Raw genomic sequence first — 16506 nt, 5'->3', positions numbered from 1 at the left:
TGAGATTCTTCATCTGAGACTAAGAGATCCTTCCTTGCCCAAGGTGGAGAGATTCCTTACTCACAACAGATCCTCAGTAAGTGACTGATAACATTCTGAATTAATACTAATGAAACATTACTAATTAATGTAGTTACTCTAAATTAATTATTATAAACTTTGTATACAACAAATTTTACATAGTTGACAGGATCCTAAATCAGGATTTGTGACACAAGGGTTCCTTGAGGTTGTAAATAACCCATGGGGAAAGCCACAGAGATGACAATCACCCAACCACCATTCTCACGCAACCACAATATCACTTACTTGTTGAAGTACTCTAAGAATATGAGGCTAGTGGAAGTCCCTATGATGGTTGTCAGTCCTCCAATGGTTGCTGCGTAGGAGATACTCAGTGAGAGACATTTACAGACCATGTGGTCATGTCTGTTCTGATACCGGTACTTAGTGCTCAGGCCCGGTTCTGAGGGCTTAGGAGGCAGGACCAGGATCTGAGCCTGTGAGGGAATACATTCAACAAAGAAAGCAGGTGATCAGAACAGCAGCCCAACTTGTGCTAGTGCCGTGGTGATACTGGTCCCAGAGAACAACAAGTTTGTGTGAGAGGGGGCAGTTTTTTCTTCACAAGGATTAGCTGGGATCAGAACTAGAAACCTGTCCAGGGGCCTGGAATTGCCTGGTCTGTGGCAGAAATGTAGGACAAAGAGTAATCGGGCGTCTGGCAGTGGTTTGGGCCAGCTCCAGTTCTGACTGGAATCTCAACGGGATACCAAAAGCCTTTGTGGGCTGCAGGGGTGGGATGCCAGCACCTCAGCAGTAGGAATCCATAATCCTTGAGGCTTATGAGCAGCTACCAGACAAATGCTTGGTGGACTTTTGCACTTAGACTGGCTCATGGCCTCTAATTAGGAATGGAGTGCTAGGGGTCTCAGAAATGGCATGAAAAAGGCTGGGCAATAAGAATATGGAAGAAAAAGCTGCAGGAAAATATTGTTCCATAAGAAGCTTTCTTAGCAGTGACAGGAGGTCTTTGTGTTGGTAAATCAGGTTCTTGTACTGGAAAAAAAGGTACAGTACTTCAAGGCACTTCACATAGAATCATAGAACCATAGAACGGTTTGGGTTAGAAAAGACCTTAAAGATCATCTAAATCCACCCCCCCCCCCCGCCATGGGCAGGGATACCCAAGGCTGTAATTTAGGATCAGGAAAAAGGAATAAAGTCGTTCAGATAGATTTATTATATTTCTTAATTTGGATTTGGGTTTAGGTAGTAAAATCAGTCATGCGATAGGTTCGTCATCATTGTGAGGGTACCCTGGCTAAAATCCTTGTAGGTTAAAAGTGAAATGAGTATATTTGTTACAAAATAACCACTGAATGTTTATGGGAAATGGGTATAAGAAGAAAGTAGGTGTCACGAGGAGCATGTTAGCCTTTTTGGAAACATATACTCAGATTCTTTTGAACTGTGAATGCAAATTCATCTGTTAATTTTAGCCTAATCTTTCCTGGACATCAGCTTAGGCCATTAAGATACTATGTAACTGTAATTCCAAACAGGAATCACTTCTTGGATCCTTTTAAGAGAAGTAGAAATATGGGAACGGACTGATATAATTGAGGATTTTGAGGGTGGATACTTGGTAAGACAAAAAGGAGGTGGATACTAAGACTACCTAACAAACTGGCTGAACACTTAAATGGTCCCTGCCTGCTCCTGGTTTAGTTTTGAGTAGGATATTGCGTGTCAGGGATTGTTATTTTTGAGTTGGGCTGTTTTCCAAGGAGGCTTTGCAAAAATAAAGTGGGTAGAAAAGCCAGATACGAAGGGAAACTTATGATCACATTACTGAATGTAAATGTATGATGCATTGGGCAAGGGTCTTCTGAAAATACCTGTGCTGAGGCATTTAAATGGGAGTAAGAATTAGAAAAGGGCCAAGCCACAACTGCTTTAAGATGATGGAGAGCTATTCCGTGTAACACAGCTTACAAGGAACAAATATGAAACAGTGGGGAGCAGGTGATGTTTGTATCTGTCTTTTCCCTCACTCCCCTGGTGTAACATCTCCTTACCTGAGGTAGGTGCTGCCCATTGCTCTTAGAAGTCATCGTTCCAATAGGGTTGGCTATCATGTGAACACCATTCATACTCTGTAGGGAGACAAATGCCTTTGGATTAGCCTTTCCTCTGTTCCTAGGGGCACTTAGATTAGAACTGATGATGCTTTGTAAAGGTCATGGGTAGTGGGATCTTGAAAACCAAACCAAACCAAACCAAAACAAAACAAAACAAAACAAAACCAACAAAAACCCACTAAAATTTCAGCTGTAAACTTTGCACCAAAAAAAAAAAAAAAAAAAAAAACAACAACCCCCCCCCCCAAAAAAAAAAACAAAACCCCATGATTTTATTTTAAAGTGATCTTAAAAGTCAGACTATAATAAGTTTAGGTCTTCTCCCTCTGCCATGACAGAGAATCTAACATCCCTTGCTAGAAGCTGTGACTTTGTGATACGTGTAGGTGGTTCTAGTAACTGAGATATCTCAGCTGCAGAAGCTGGCAACACCTGGACAATAGAAGATCATATCTGAACTTGTTAGAAACTGTATGGAATTGTTAGTTTGCTGACTGGATTTCAGGATCTCCAGCAATAAGTACAACAAACACTACAGAGCTAATGTTCCCCAACTTGATTTGGGCTGACAGGTTAAATACAAAGCAGGACATTCTGCTATATGTATGCTCTGCCAACAAGCACTACTTGTTTGAAATAAATGAAACAGCAGTTTGTTGCAGAGCTGTGTACTCTGCTCTGATGGTTCCTGCATTAGAAGACAGTGTAGCTCAGAAGATACTACCTATGACAATACCTTTGAGTGCATCAAGGAGCTGAAGTCAGTAGTAGTAGCACTAAAAACAAACAAAGGAAAATATACTTTAAAAATGCCTGTTCACCCAGCTCCCTCAAAAGGCACACATCATGGGTAGGAGGGGCAACATCTGCGGGAGAATTAGTGCCTACTGAAATGGTGAAGAATACGATTTATTAGTACCTCTTAAGCGGTATCTTGGCCAGATACATAAAAGTCATCATTATGTTTCACAGGTCTATCTAGCTGTGCAGCAATGAGGTTCCACTTCCATGAAAGAAAAAAATATGTATTCTAGGTAGTATATACTCCATATTAGGAATGGACTCCGTTCATAGTGGAATGAATCACCAGGCAATCCAGCGCTACCACTTTCTTATTCTATTCAAGTTTTTCTTCCACTAACCTCTCCAATGTGGTTTCTGAGCACTTACCTGTACCACATTAAAGCCTTCACTAAAATCCGTCCTGTGTGGCATGTGGACCATGCAAACAATCCACTGAACTTTTGCTTTGACACTGAAAACAGATTTAATTCCAGATGTGCTACCTCTTTTTTCCCATCAAATTTCAAGCTCTTTTCCCAGTAATATTATTTTAATAATAGTTCTGTTATGAAAGGGATTAATGGCACAATGCCAGACTTGATTCTATATTGCACAGAAAATATGGCTGGGATAAAAAGGGATGACAACAGAATAACAACAGAGGGAATATTGCAGAACCCATTAGTCTCCAGACTAATGAGAAAACTATTTAGATTTTGCATGTTAACTTAATGTCATCAGTATGTGCTGTTTCAATGATAATGCTTGTTTCAAAGTAAATTTTTAAAGGTGTAACAAGAACTTGTTTCTCTTTTATTTTGAACAATTGTGAACAAAATAGAAGGAGCTCAAGAAGGGATTGTGTAATTTATTCTCACACCTTGTAAGAAGATGCTCCTCAGGATTTAGCCTATAATATAGTTTTAGCACTATTACTTTACATATTCTCCTGAGTATCTTGAAATGCTGGTAAATTTAATAATTTGACAAAGAAATTAGTCCTTTCCTTGAGTTGCTCTTTTCACATTACTAGACTTTACCCCAAATAGAGACATGGTTGTAGATGTTAGTGTTTCAAACTGCTGAGGAACATTGTCGACATTAAAAGAAATATTTCACAAGATTTGGGAGGAGGTGGGGTGGTTTTTGTTGATGCCCTGTAAATGTTTTCCCTCCAGATATGTCCTGTGGGCACTCTGTACTGTGCTTGGATCCTCTCCATCATTGTTCCTTCAGGGGAACAGAAATAAAAATCTGTGGACAGCACTCTCTTATACAGCACAAACACAGACTTCAAAAGAAGATCTTTCAAACCCTGAGAAACATTTTTTTTCTCTCTAAAATAGCCATAGTGTTAACAAAAATAAATGAATCCTGGGAACCTTTAGTAAGATCCAGACCATTACATTAATCCCATTTTTCATATAAGCCTTCTTTGTCAGTCACATCTAAAACATTCACTTGAAAGCTTCTGCTTGCCCTTCCTGGCTCTACTCCTGGGTTCATCTCATTGCAACCTGTGTAGGGCTCAAATCTCCAGTCGTGATGTACAGGGTTCATTCTTACTCCTCATTGATGAAGACAAGCTCCAGTGAAGGCTGACCATGCTTTTCATTGAGACCTGCAATAAAGGAAGAGAAAGCAGCCCTTGGTGTAAGAACTGAGCTGAGCCCCTGGAGAAGCTGCTGCAAACAAAACTTTTCTGAACCCTCTGAGGTACTCTGTGCCCTTATACAGCATTTTATTGTGTTATATTGTCCTGATCACATGCCTCTAGCAACTAAAAGACTATCATACATATAACAGGCAAGGTTAGATGACATCATTTTCAGCCTGGAATCTGTCAACTGAAAGAGAGATTCTTTTCTTCCCAAATCCTTTCTTTCTGGGAAAGAATTAACAAAACTAACCTTAGAGCTCTTATAATTTTTATTTTTTTTTGGGGGGGGGCGGGGGGGGCACCTGCTCTGACCTGGAAGGGCAGGAGTAGAATGGGCAAGTGTGGGATTGTCACAGAGCACACTATTGGGACTCTTCTACATTCCTTTGACTTTATTCTCAGAGGTTTCCTTCCAGCCCTGTAACATCCTGTGACCTAGTTTATGACACAGGAACTCCAATAGTTGCCCAAGTCCAATTCTCCCATCACACCTTGAAACTTTCATTTTTTGAAAGAAATATCAGAGTACAAAAAGAAAGAGTACTGACCAGTGTCATTGGCAGTACAAGTCAGACAGCTCTGACCCCGATAGAATTTGAATAATGTGTATTAATGAATGGGGTCACTGGTACAAAAATGGGAAAAAAATGACCAATATTGACAAATACCTGTTGGCTCGTTTTCTTCAATAATGGTGCTGCCTGCAGTACTGATGACCTCATGCTCCTCCTCAGCATTCACTAGCTCCTGGAGCACTGCCTCCACAATTGGCATCACCATGGCTGTGGTGGATGTGTTGGAAAGCCACATGGAGAGCAGCGTGGTGCAACACATAAAGCAAAGAAGCAACCTGGAGTACAACACAGGGAAACCTTGTTGAGGCACTTTCAGAAATATTAAAGACCTCCTTGCTTAACATTTGCATTAGTCAACTGATAACTACACAGGGTCTTTTTCTTTTTGTGAGTGCCAAAATACCATGCTGTGTGCAGATAGAATGCTGCCTTGTGCCGAGAACTGTCATAAGACAATGTGTCACTGGAAGCTGTTTGTTGCCACACATGGAAATTAACATGTGACATGAGGAAGAGTGATTTTCAGTATATCCAGAATTTAAGCATCCTTTTCTGTTTGCTAAACAACAGGCAAAGAAGGAACAGAGAGACTAAAATCAGTATCAGTAAAAAATAGAAAGCAAAAGGACAACAAGCTAAGGAGTAGGAGGTGTCAGAAAGAAAATGAGAAAATTTGTAAGCTTTCAAACTCTGAAAGGAAATGTGCATACGAAAAAGAGCCCCAAACCAAGCTAGCTTTTGGCCATGGATGCAAAAGTCAGAGCTGTTACTTGCTCTTTCAGGCTGCTGCTGTCAGCCTCAGACTACACTGAAGTCAAAGGTTCACTCACATGCCTGGCTTTGCTCCAGCCATCATGACCATACGCAGGGCGATTCGCTTGTGGAGATTCCACTTTTCTACGGAAGCTGCCACACAAATCACACCTATGAGGAGCAAAGTTGTGTTCTTGAAATATTCAGCAGCCACCTGCATTAAGGGCAAGGGGTAAACAGTCAGTTAAAAAAGCAGTAACTATGCTACACAGAGAGCATGCTGAAGGAGAAATATGGTATTGTGGATTTTTTCCCCTGGAGAAAGAATGACAGGGAGTTGGAGAAAATGAAGAATTCATTAATCAAAATGTTCTCTTTAATCTCTTTCATATTGTGTTTACAAACAACAAAGTCTCTATACCCATTTGTTAGTAGTTTTCTCAGCTTTGAAGAGATCAAGAGAAATTTTACTTATTTGAACAGGATGTTCACTGCTGCAGTTAATCATACACCGGCGAGGCCCAGACTGAAACAGACACTGACAAACCTCTGCACTGAAAGCAGCTAATTAATGTGCTTCATTTGCTTTTTCATCCTGGACATGTCATTGTCTATCTTGTTTGTATTTCTTACATCTTCTTCAACTGTCTGGCATAATGTGGCATCCCTAGAACCTACAGCTTCAACAATAGTCCTTTGGGACGTACTCTCCGCATGCATGGGATACCACTGTGGTGATCCACAAACCCTGTGTCAGAACTTTTCACAGTGGAAATCTGTCTCCATTGTATCAGGAAAATAGGGCAAAGTTTCAGAAAAAAGAGAACTTTAATTTCAAGAGGATGAGCAAAAATCATCAACTGGCTCAGCAAAAAACTCAGAGACCACGCATGGTCCTCCAAAGTTGCATTCTTGAATGTGTGTATTGCTAAGATACAAGAAGATGTTCTGTGAAGTGACTGCAAAAATAACAAGTGAAGCAAACCAAAACATTCACACACACTGTTGTGTGAAAGCAAATGAAATGGGAGAAAATAAGAGTTATAAACAGATGCTTGGAGTCTAGATAAATTTTTCATTTTATTTTGATGCAACCCTTTCCAAGCTGTTGCTGGAATATTTTTCTAAAAACAGATTTTCTTCAGTTTAAAACTATTCCTCTAACCAAATGGAAACATTTTAAAACAATTAAAATCAGTAGAAGCAGTATTTTTTCCATTGTACTCTTTTACACTGATGCTCCTCCATAAAAGCGCAAGAATGACACTAATGTTTTTTTGTGAAAGCTGTAGCAAGTATTTGATTATATTTACTTAACAAATCCCCATGGTGACCTAAATAGACTTGGCCATCATCATTGTGTGCCAGAACTTTCAAATATCACTTTTTTTTTGCTTTCTTCCACTGGTTTCTTTCTCATTAACTTTCTTTATTTTCCTACTACCTTGTTTAAAAAGGCTCTTGAACTGAGTGAAAGGAATTCATCAAGCCAGCTGCACAAAGAATCTGTTGTTTTCCTTTGTTCCTTTCACAGGCATTTTTGAGAAAGAAGTGAATATTAATATTCTTATTAATACACATGTACACATATATGACACACTGGCTCATGTTCTTAAGCCCCTGGGAGTTATGTGTGGCTTAAACTGCTAGGCAAGAGCCCTGGGTTTCTATGGCATTCCAGAACAGCAGACTGGAAATACTGAAGCATCATCAGAGTTGTTTATTTTAAAATACAGGGCTTTATTTATTTTCCTAAAGCAAATAATACATTCTTTGCAGTATTCCTGCTATCATTTAATTTGATATTACATTGAATTTCTGTCACACTGCCCTTAAATTTTCCTTCTCCAATATGCTGCAGAATTTTGTAATGAAAATGTGTAACTACTTTACCTTTATGTTAGGAAAAAAAAATCCTGAAAATATTTAACTGTGTTGGTATGGATGTACCTGATTATATTACAACATTGTTACACCATTGGGAGGAATAAGGAAGGTCATAAAACTCTTGGTTTGTGCTTGACTCCATCCATTTATGGGCATGCCCAGTGCAAGATTGTGTTAGAAATTCAACAGTTTAGTGGTTGCTATATATTCTTCTGTGTTCTTGCCTATATTTCTAGTCCTTATAAATCAAGCGTGGTGCCTTCTTACCCCCCAAAAAAGAGAGAGAAAGAAGCAGGAAAAAAGAAGCTGTAAATGAAATAAAATAAATTCTTGGCATATCACAAAAGAAAATAACATTAACCAAGAACATAAGTAAGCAAATTCAGAACTGATCAAAGAGACTTCTTTGTACAGAATCAGAATCCCAGAATGGCCTTGCTTGAAAAGGACCTTAAAGATCATCTAGTTTCAAACCCCCTGCTGTGGGCAGGGTTACCAACCCCTAGCGCAGCCTGCCCAGGGCCCCATCCAGCCTGGCCTTGAATGCCTCCAGGGATGGGACATCCACAACTTCTCTGGGCAACCTGTTCCCGTGCCTCACCACTCTCTGCGTGAAAAATTTCCTCCAATATCTAACCTACATCTCCCCTCTCTTAGTTTAAAACCATTCCCCCTCATCCTGCCATTATTAACTCATGTAAACAGTCGCTCCCCCTCCTGTTTATAGGCTCCCTTCAAGTACTGGAAGGCCGCAATGAGGTCTCCCTGGAACCTTCTCTTCTCCAAGCTAAACAAGCCCAGTTCCCTCAACCTTTCCTCCTAGGAGAGGTGCTCCAGCCCTCTGATCATCTTAGTGGCCCTCCTCTGCACCCGCTCCAAGAGCTCCACGTCCTTCCTGTGCTGGGGGCCCCAGGCCTGGACACAGTACTCCAGATGGGGCCTCAGAAGAGCAGAGTAGAGGGGGAGAGTCACCTCCCTCTCCCTGCTGGCCACCCCTTTTTTAATGCAGCCCAAAACACAGTTGGCCTCCCAGGCTGCAAGCACACACTGCTGGCTCATGTCCAGCTTCTCGTCCACCAGAACCCCCAAGTCCTTCTCCGCAGGGCTGCTCTCAAGGAGTTCTTCTCCCAGTCTATACAAGTACCTGGGATTGCCCCGGCCTAAGTGCAACAGCTTGCACTTGGCCTTTTTGAACCTCATTAGGTTCTCATGGGCCCACTTCTCCAGCCTGTCCCTCTGGATGGCATCCCTTCCCTCTATTATATCGACTGCATCACTCGGCTTGCTGTACAGCTGCGCCTTTGCCTTAGAACTCACAGCTACAAGGCAGCACTAAGGTTACAGCTCGGAAAAAGGACAAGATGTTCCCCTGGATAACAAAATTTTCTAGTCTTATAAAGTAAATGGTAACTTTTTTTAGAATATGCGACCTCATGCCTCATACATGATCTCTAATAAATATAATTGGAAGGAGACTTTACAGTTTATCTCATAACTGCTGTTTACATGGTTTTGGAGGAGGGGAAAGGTGGGATCCTTTGATGCAATAGGTTTTGAGAATTGTTGGTGATGCAGTAGCTGACAAGATGGACACCCCTCTTGGCTAATATAGTTATTCCTATATCTGCCTTCAGAAGAAGAATGAGCTGGTCAGCCCAAGTTACACATTACAAGATTTACACTTCTTCCTCCCACACCTCTTAGTCTTTCTAGCCACTAAGGCTGGTTTTATTCAAATAATTAACTCAGAGTAAGAAGACAAAATTATAAAAAAGTGCACACTGGTCTGACCTCACTGGACTTCATGACTCCAAAAAGTGGGTATAGGAAAGCAGGAACTAAGGCAGCTGCACCAAGAGGTACCGCTTCAGAGACCCAGTATACAGCCGTCACGATCAGCACATAGGCACATGAGGCTTCCTGTAGGGAGAAAGCATGGAGGTTACATATTATTGCCACACCGCCTGCTGTGAAAGCCTTTGGGAATGTGTTGATAAGACTCATGAGACTGAGGGTACCTGAACTTAAAAAACTCGACAAGGACTGGATAAGGACCTCTTAAGGTGCAGCTGTTTGGGACTGAATATAGACTACCATCGAAAAGGAAGGTTCCAGAAGATGATGTTAATTGAAGGTTTTGCATGTCGCCTATGGTAAGACATTGGGATAAATATATTTATCAGCAAAATAATGGTTCCAAGTGCATTTATGGATTTGTTTGAATTTCATAATCCAATATTTACCAAACTTTCGACCATGACTCCTCAGACTGAGCCTGTGGAACTGGTATTTCTACACAGGTCACTCCAGTAGTGGACAAGAACAGGAACCCACAGTTTTCAGGATCAAATTAGAATGTTCACATTTGCCATAGCATGGTTAAAGCTATGTTGTGGCTCTTTCAGGAAATGCTCTGAAAAATTTATTTTTTTTAAGCAGTGTGCAAACCTATATTTTTTGTCTGTTGATTTTATTTTGTCAGGTGATTTCTACAGGTCCTTGGGAGAAGACCACAGACACAAAGGGCTCAGAGGCAATGGGTTAACAGAGTTAATCAAACAAATTTGCTGCTGTCCAAGGTTCTGGTAGAGAAAGCCATGACAACATCATGCTGAGCATTCATGACGAGCTGTTATATGATGCAGAATGGTTCTATCTGCTGAATAGTGAAGTCTCCTAGTCCATTTTTTAGATAGATATGATTTTATTTATGGTGAAGTTCTCTAGTTAGTTATGCTTAGAAACCTGGAGATATTTCCTGCTAATTATTACAGAAATTACCCTCAGGAAAATGTTTTTCCTTTCCTTTTCTCAAATTTGATTCTGTACTGGATGTAACTGGGAGTTCTGTGGAAGCTAGTAGTCTGCACTGATTCACACTAGCTATAAATCTACCTGTTCTTCATTATTCACTGGATGTTCTGTATGAACTTATCAAGCCATATGGATTCACAGATCACAATGGTTATTGTTTAGAAAATTCACTGTTCACAAATTCTATTTGAGTGTGCTAAAATATAATTTCACAACTTTTGTTTCCTAAGTTCATGACTCCCAAATTAAGCAGCTTTCAAGAAGTTCCCACATATCCTTGCACAAAACAATAACAGCGTATTACACTGCATTTTTTTGCAATCTGTTTTGTGAACAAGGTGGTAAAGTCTAAAGTAAGCTATGCAGGGATTTGGATTCAATTGAATGAATCAATAGCTTGTATTAAAATTCATGGTTATACATGTCCTTTTTACATTACCCCTGAAAAAGAACCACTTTTTTAGTACAGCTTATAGTAATGACAGGCAGAACACAGCACAGAGAAAAAGTTGAGATGGATTGCTATGTGCCTTTTCCTTTACTTGCTTAAAAATTGCAGCCAAGCTCAGAAGCTTGGGTTTAAATTAGCTGCCAGACTTTCCTCTGACCTCTATTGCAGAAAAGTGTAACATTAAACAGTTCTGATTCAAGTAAGCAGGACCACCAAAATAACTGAAACAAGGTTATTAGGAAAAATAATTTCCTTGAATCAGATAAATTCCAATTACTTTAGAGACTACAAAGAATATCTGAAAGGCTTTTGGAGAAATTTAGCTCTGGATTGTTCCTTTATGGATGGACAAGTACTCTGAAGCACACAGAAATGTGCATATTTGTTTATTTTCCTTAACTGTTACAGAACAGTGTTTTATGTTTTCAGCTCTCTGGTGCAGGTTTTGCTAGTCCTCTGTCATCAGTTTCTTCAGCAAAATATTACAATAAAAGATTGTGTTGCAGTTGTAGCTTCATTGTTACCAAGAAAAGTTATAAGAGAAGCTAGAGAAGATTGGCTTAGAATGGATGAGATCAGAGGTTTTTTTCAATATTCATGGGTTATGAGGCATGCATTTTATAAAATAGAATTGCTATGCGGTTTGAAACTCCGAAGACTGGTGTTCGGTTTTTGACAACTTCAAGTGATCAGTCAGTAAAAAATCAAACAATAATTTTGACTTAAGTATTGAAATAATTTAAAAAGTGAGATGACAGGCATTAGAGATTTTTAGTAATGTCTATCAGGAAGACAAAACTATTTTAGATGAGAGTCATGGAGCTGATGGATTGGATCATAAACATTAGGCAACTTGCTGCTCAGTCACCTTAAACTACATTATACTTCATGGTTAATATTCCCCAAAGAGCAGAGCATGGGGTCATTTTTGTGACCTAGTGACTATTTGGCATGTTTTTTTTCACTAACTCACTAGTTTCTGCTAACAAACTGTTGTCTGCGTGGGCTCTGTATTACATCCAGAAGTTGTTTGAGGACAAAAATGGCTTTTAGTGAAAAAGCGTTGGTTTTTATTTTAAAGCAGTGCAGGTGTAAGATCTCAGAGATATGTTTTGATGAATTTCATAAAATTAATGTCATCCTAACCTGATTCCAAACTATTTTCTCACTCCAAAAATATACTTATCTTTAATTTCTTTGAGCATAGATTGTCATTTTCTATTGCTTCTCTGTGTGTAACAATAAAGTAGCCTGATAGTGGAAATTCAATAGGACAAAGGGAAGTTGAATCTCTATCAAAACATAGCTGGGATAGGCACTGAGTCTTGGTGTTTCCGATACACTAAGCTGTAACCAGTTTACAAACAAAACTAAAATCAAGCACATTTTTGAATGGTATAAAAGCAGGTAGCAAGTACTAGGAAAGCTAAGTTTGATAATCTTCACTAAAAACTTAATCAGCTTGTCTAGCAACTTTCTCTATTTATTTTCTCAGTGCTTTAAACCAGCTCATTTCCAAGTGAAACCATACTAATCTCTTCAATTTAATTGAACTGAATTTATATATTTAATTAACGGTTGCCAGAGCTACTAAGTACAGGACTGAAGTAGTGGCTGTATAATTTTAACTGTTTCACTCTTCTTACTTCTTGTTGTACACCTGAAAATTACTGTTAAGCCCACCTCAGGGCTTGAAGCAGGGAATAGGAAAATGTGATGGTTGGAGGGTTGGATCTTCAGTCAGTCCCTTATGGGAAAAGAGGAGTTGAAATGAAGCCATGGCTAAAAATTCCACAATAGGGGTCATGCACAAAACTTCTGTAACTAAAACAACTGAGGGTCTCAGAGTGATCAAAAAGAAGAATAAACTCTGTGTTGGAGATTTGTCCAATTAAGGATGTGTATCACATATCTTGCATGCAGGCATGTGGTTAAGCTGTGCAAAGAGGAGGTAGTCTAACCTCTGTATTACCATCGTTTTGCTGATGGGATCACACCAAAATTCCCTCCCTTCAACTTGTGTAAATAAAAACAAAAGTGAATGAAAGTATGGCATCCATGGCTGTCAGAGCATGTTATATGCTTTAGTGTCCATTCTGCTGATTTGGCACGTCAAAGTGTCAACATCAGCTGATGTTGCAGGTCTCACAGCTTACAGCAACTCTTACTGACTTTTGAAGAGTCATCCATGTGTCCTTGATTGGGTTCAGTGTGGTCACAGGAGACCCTGCTCACAACTGACTGTATTCATGTGGCATGCTTTATGGTATCACTGGTGGCTTTATGTGAAAAGGTGGATAAAGATGAAAAGAAAGAGACAAAAACGTTCCCACATCACTGTTAACAAAGAGGGAAATAAAGACAAAATGAAAAAGACCCACAGCTTGTAATGTAAACAATGTCTTTTTCTGTATGTGTCATGACCTGAAAAGCACTTATGCATGTCCCAAGCCTACTGTGCAAGTCATAGTTCAGGTATAACATTTGGAAAGGGAAGAAGAATTAAAGCAAATTTTCTCAAGTTTATTTTTCACCCAACCATTTCTTGTCACAGAATAATACTAAAGAAGATGTGGACATTATTCTCATAAACTGTATCTACAAACAGTTTTGAGTCCTTGTTCTCCCTTTGATCGCTCTTGCCACTACACATGTAATGCTGCTTTGACATTTCTGGAGTTGTGCTGCTATCATCAAAGAAGCTGCAAGCTGATTCCCTGCAGAAATACAAATATGAAACACCTGGTAATTCTGATCTCTATAAGAAAGACAGAAAACTAATATAATTGTCTGATAAATGAAAAATGTAGGTAAGTCAGCAGGTGACAAGTTTAATCTTCAGGTTTAAGAAGCACTCATAGTCAATGAGTTGTAATAAAGTAAGTACGACATTAAACCACGTGAATAATGTTTTGTCAACTAAGTTTATTTGGTGTAGATGTTTTCTTAATGATTTATAAACATTTGTCCAACTCTGGGTCAGATTCATGTTTATACTTTACCATCTGTGGTCATTCATGTATATATAAACTGGATGTAAAACATCAACTGATGGCTTTTCATAACACTTTTCAGTAAAGCAACACCATGAGGTGCAGAGTAATAATTCAGAGGAGCTTCTACTGTATAATAGCAACTCTTGCAGCGATGCTGTCAGTGAACTTGGAAAACCCATATGATGCTATTGCAATTCCCTTGGTTGTTAGAGAGTTTCCTTACTGCATCCCGTGCCTCTAAATCCAGTAGGGAGCAAACATGAGTGATAAATTTTAGTGCAGTGAATCTCATCTCTGCTAAAGAGGTTCTCAAGGGACATAGAGCATACCGCAGTTACAGTTGCCATTTGGGCATGTTGGGGAGTATCAATTCTTACGTTGCCCTTCCAGTGACACTGGGGGAGATTAAACACTTTTTTAAAACAAGCTTCTGTGAAATGATGAGCCCTGCTGTTCTCTGAAGCAGAGCACAACTGTCTGCTATTTATTCCCTCGCTCAAGAGAGAAAAGATGGAAAACTACTATAAGAGGACAGCTGAGATACACATGGAAGTTCAGAGCAGGAAAACTAATTTAAAGTGCAACATACAGTTCAGTGGTGTAGGAACATTCCCTTTCTATGAATCCTGTTATTCTTTCCAAATAAAATACTACAGTTTTATTTTTGAAAACTGCTATACAATTTTTAATCCTTAGAATTTCTATTTGATAAAAATAAATAAACAAATCCTCTGATACTAGAAGGAAGAATTAATCTTTAGCAGGGTAGAGGAAGGAATGGAATTTGCTGCGCCATTTGGCCAGATTTATGTCTAGGACTATGGAAACACCAGGTGCAGAATTTTTAATACATTGCAAGTTTTGATAAGTTAAACATCACCATCTGTATAAGGTAGGAAAACATTGTCATTTAATGGTTTACAACCACAGAGACGTGCATAGAGGAGTTAACCACATGGCCAAGGGTACTCAGTAGCTCCAAAACAATGTCAGGAATGCAGCTGCATTCACTCCCATTCCCTAGTCTGTGTATTAAGTATAGACAATCCCCTCTTTTGTATTTTTGTGTATGTCCCTGAGCCACCATTTATTAGCCACTTCCAGAGCTGCAATTTTTCAGCAGAGGTACCTACACCTGCTTTAGAGTACTCAGTGCCATGTCTGGTCTTACATATCTATGATTGAGTCCTAGCTCCTGCCTCACCTGAATTGCTATTCCATAAACCCACACTAAATTGAAGGTCCCTCCATGCATACATATTACTAAAAACTAAAGACACTAAAAGTATTCCTTTAAAAATCTCTCCTTAAAGAAAAATTTGTGGATGTATTCGTTCTGTTCCCCCCTTCCATACACACATTATTGTAGAAAAAGAAGGGACACAATATTTCTGTTTTAAGTTAGTGCTTTACTAGCTTCACCTGGTTCTTCAGCTCTGCTTGTGACATGACCTGAGGTAGCTCTAGTTCTTACTGTGACGACTTCTCAGTGACCTGCCCAGTCCTTAGATTTGAGTCCTTGAGTCTCCTAAGAGCTATGCTTATTTGGTTCTTTGCCTTTCTTTTTGCACACTGCAGACTTATCCAGCATGACTACCTCCTGCACTCAGAGGTTTTGTTAGAAAGAAAATAAAAAATTACTTACGCTGCTGGGGTATAAAAGTGGCAGAGGAAGCAGCAGAAGTGGAATGAGAACAACGAGCAAGAGATTTCTGGATCGGAGAATCTCCTTCATCATTGCCATACTCTTTTACTTTCTGGTAGCTTTCTTCCCTTTGGGTTTCTTCTCCAGTTCCTCAGATACTTCAACTTCAACTCCACGTTTTCCTTCACCTGTGCCTGGATTTCCCTGAAAGGTCTCTCACTGACTCATTTCCTATCCCCACCCAGTCACCTAAAATAACTTTATTTATTCTTCAATCTGTTGTTCTGAAAATATTTTTTTTTCAATTAAAAAGATATTTGGTTTATGTAGGGCTCACCAGCACATCCAAATTATTATCACACCATAACATGCAGAGGTTTGCAAGTTCAAGCATATTGATCTTTTGACAATTTTTCTTTTTGATTCAGAATCACAAGTGTACCTGTGTTGCATCCTTATCCACATGTTTTGGAAAGTTTTTTTCTTCCATCATCTAGCAATGTAATTCCTGTCTTCATAAACCGGGAGAGGTATGTTTCAGGCTGCTTCTTTTCCTCCTGTTTGATAGTCTGAATGTCTCAAATACAGGTTTATTTTCTGATGGAAAATTAAAACCAAAATGTATTGTTCGGTGCACAGAAGCAAACTTGGAGGTATTCCTTCTAAAAAAAACCAAAAAACAAAAACAAACCAAAACCAAAAAACAGAAAACCTGCAGCTCCTACAGATTTTGTCTCTTTGTTATAGTTTTTTCTTCTACTTTATATCTACCTTTACCCTACTTTTGCCCTGAGCTTG

General features: G+C 39.3%; 1 protein-coding gene across 1 annotated transcript in view; it reads right to left on the bottom strand.

The window, feature by feature from the left end:
* SLC13A4 (solute carrier family 13 (sodium/sulfate symporter), member 4) overlaps positions 1–15807 on the bottom strand; it is a 27865-nt gene extending 12058 nt beyond the window's left edge. The window contains exons 1-8 of the mRNA XM_010082890.1: positions 15709–15807; positions 9594–9722; positions 5993–6129; positions 5256–5437; positions 4494–4548; positions 2881–2920; positions 2082–2159; positions 310–500 (exon numbers count right to left, since the gene is read on the bottom strand). Of these exons, the coding sequence (XP_010081192.1) occupies positions 310–500; positions 2082–2159; positions 2881–2920; positions 4494–4548; positions 5256–5437; positions 5993–6129; positions 9594–9722; positions 15709–15807 (911 nt within the window). The remainder of the gene's footprint in view (positions 1–309; positions 501–2081; positions 2160–2880; positions 2921–4493; positions 4549–5255; positions 5438–5992; positions 6130–9593; positions 9723–15708) is intronic.
* Between the last annotated feature and the right edge of the window lie 699 nt (positions 15808–16506).

Source organism: Pterocles gutturalis, unplaced genomic scaffold, assembly GCF_000699245.1.
Source record: "Pterocles gutturalis isolate BGI_N339 unplaced genomic scaffold, ASM69924v1 scaffold6105, whole genome shotgun sequence".
Lineage (NCBI taxonomy): Eukaryota > Metazoa > Chordata > Aves > Pterocliformes > Pteroclidae > Pterocles > Pterocles gutturalis.
The sequence above is the reverse complement of the archived record's forward strand: the minus strand, read 5'-3'. Positions and strand labels throughout refer to the sequence as shown.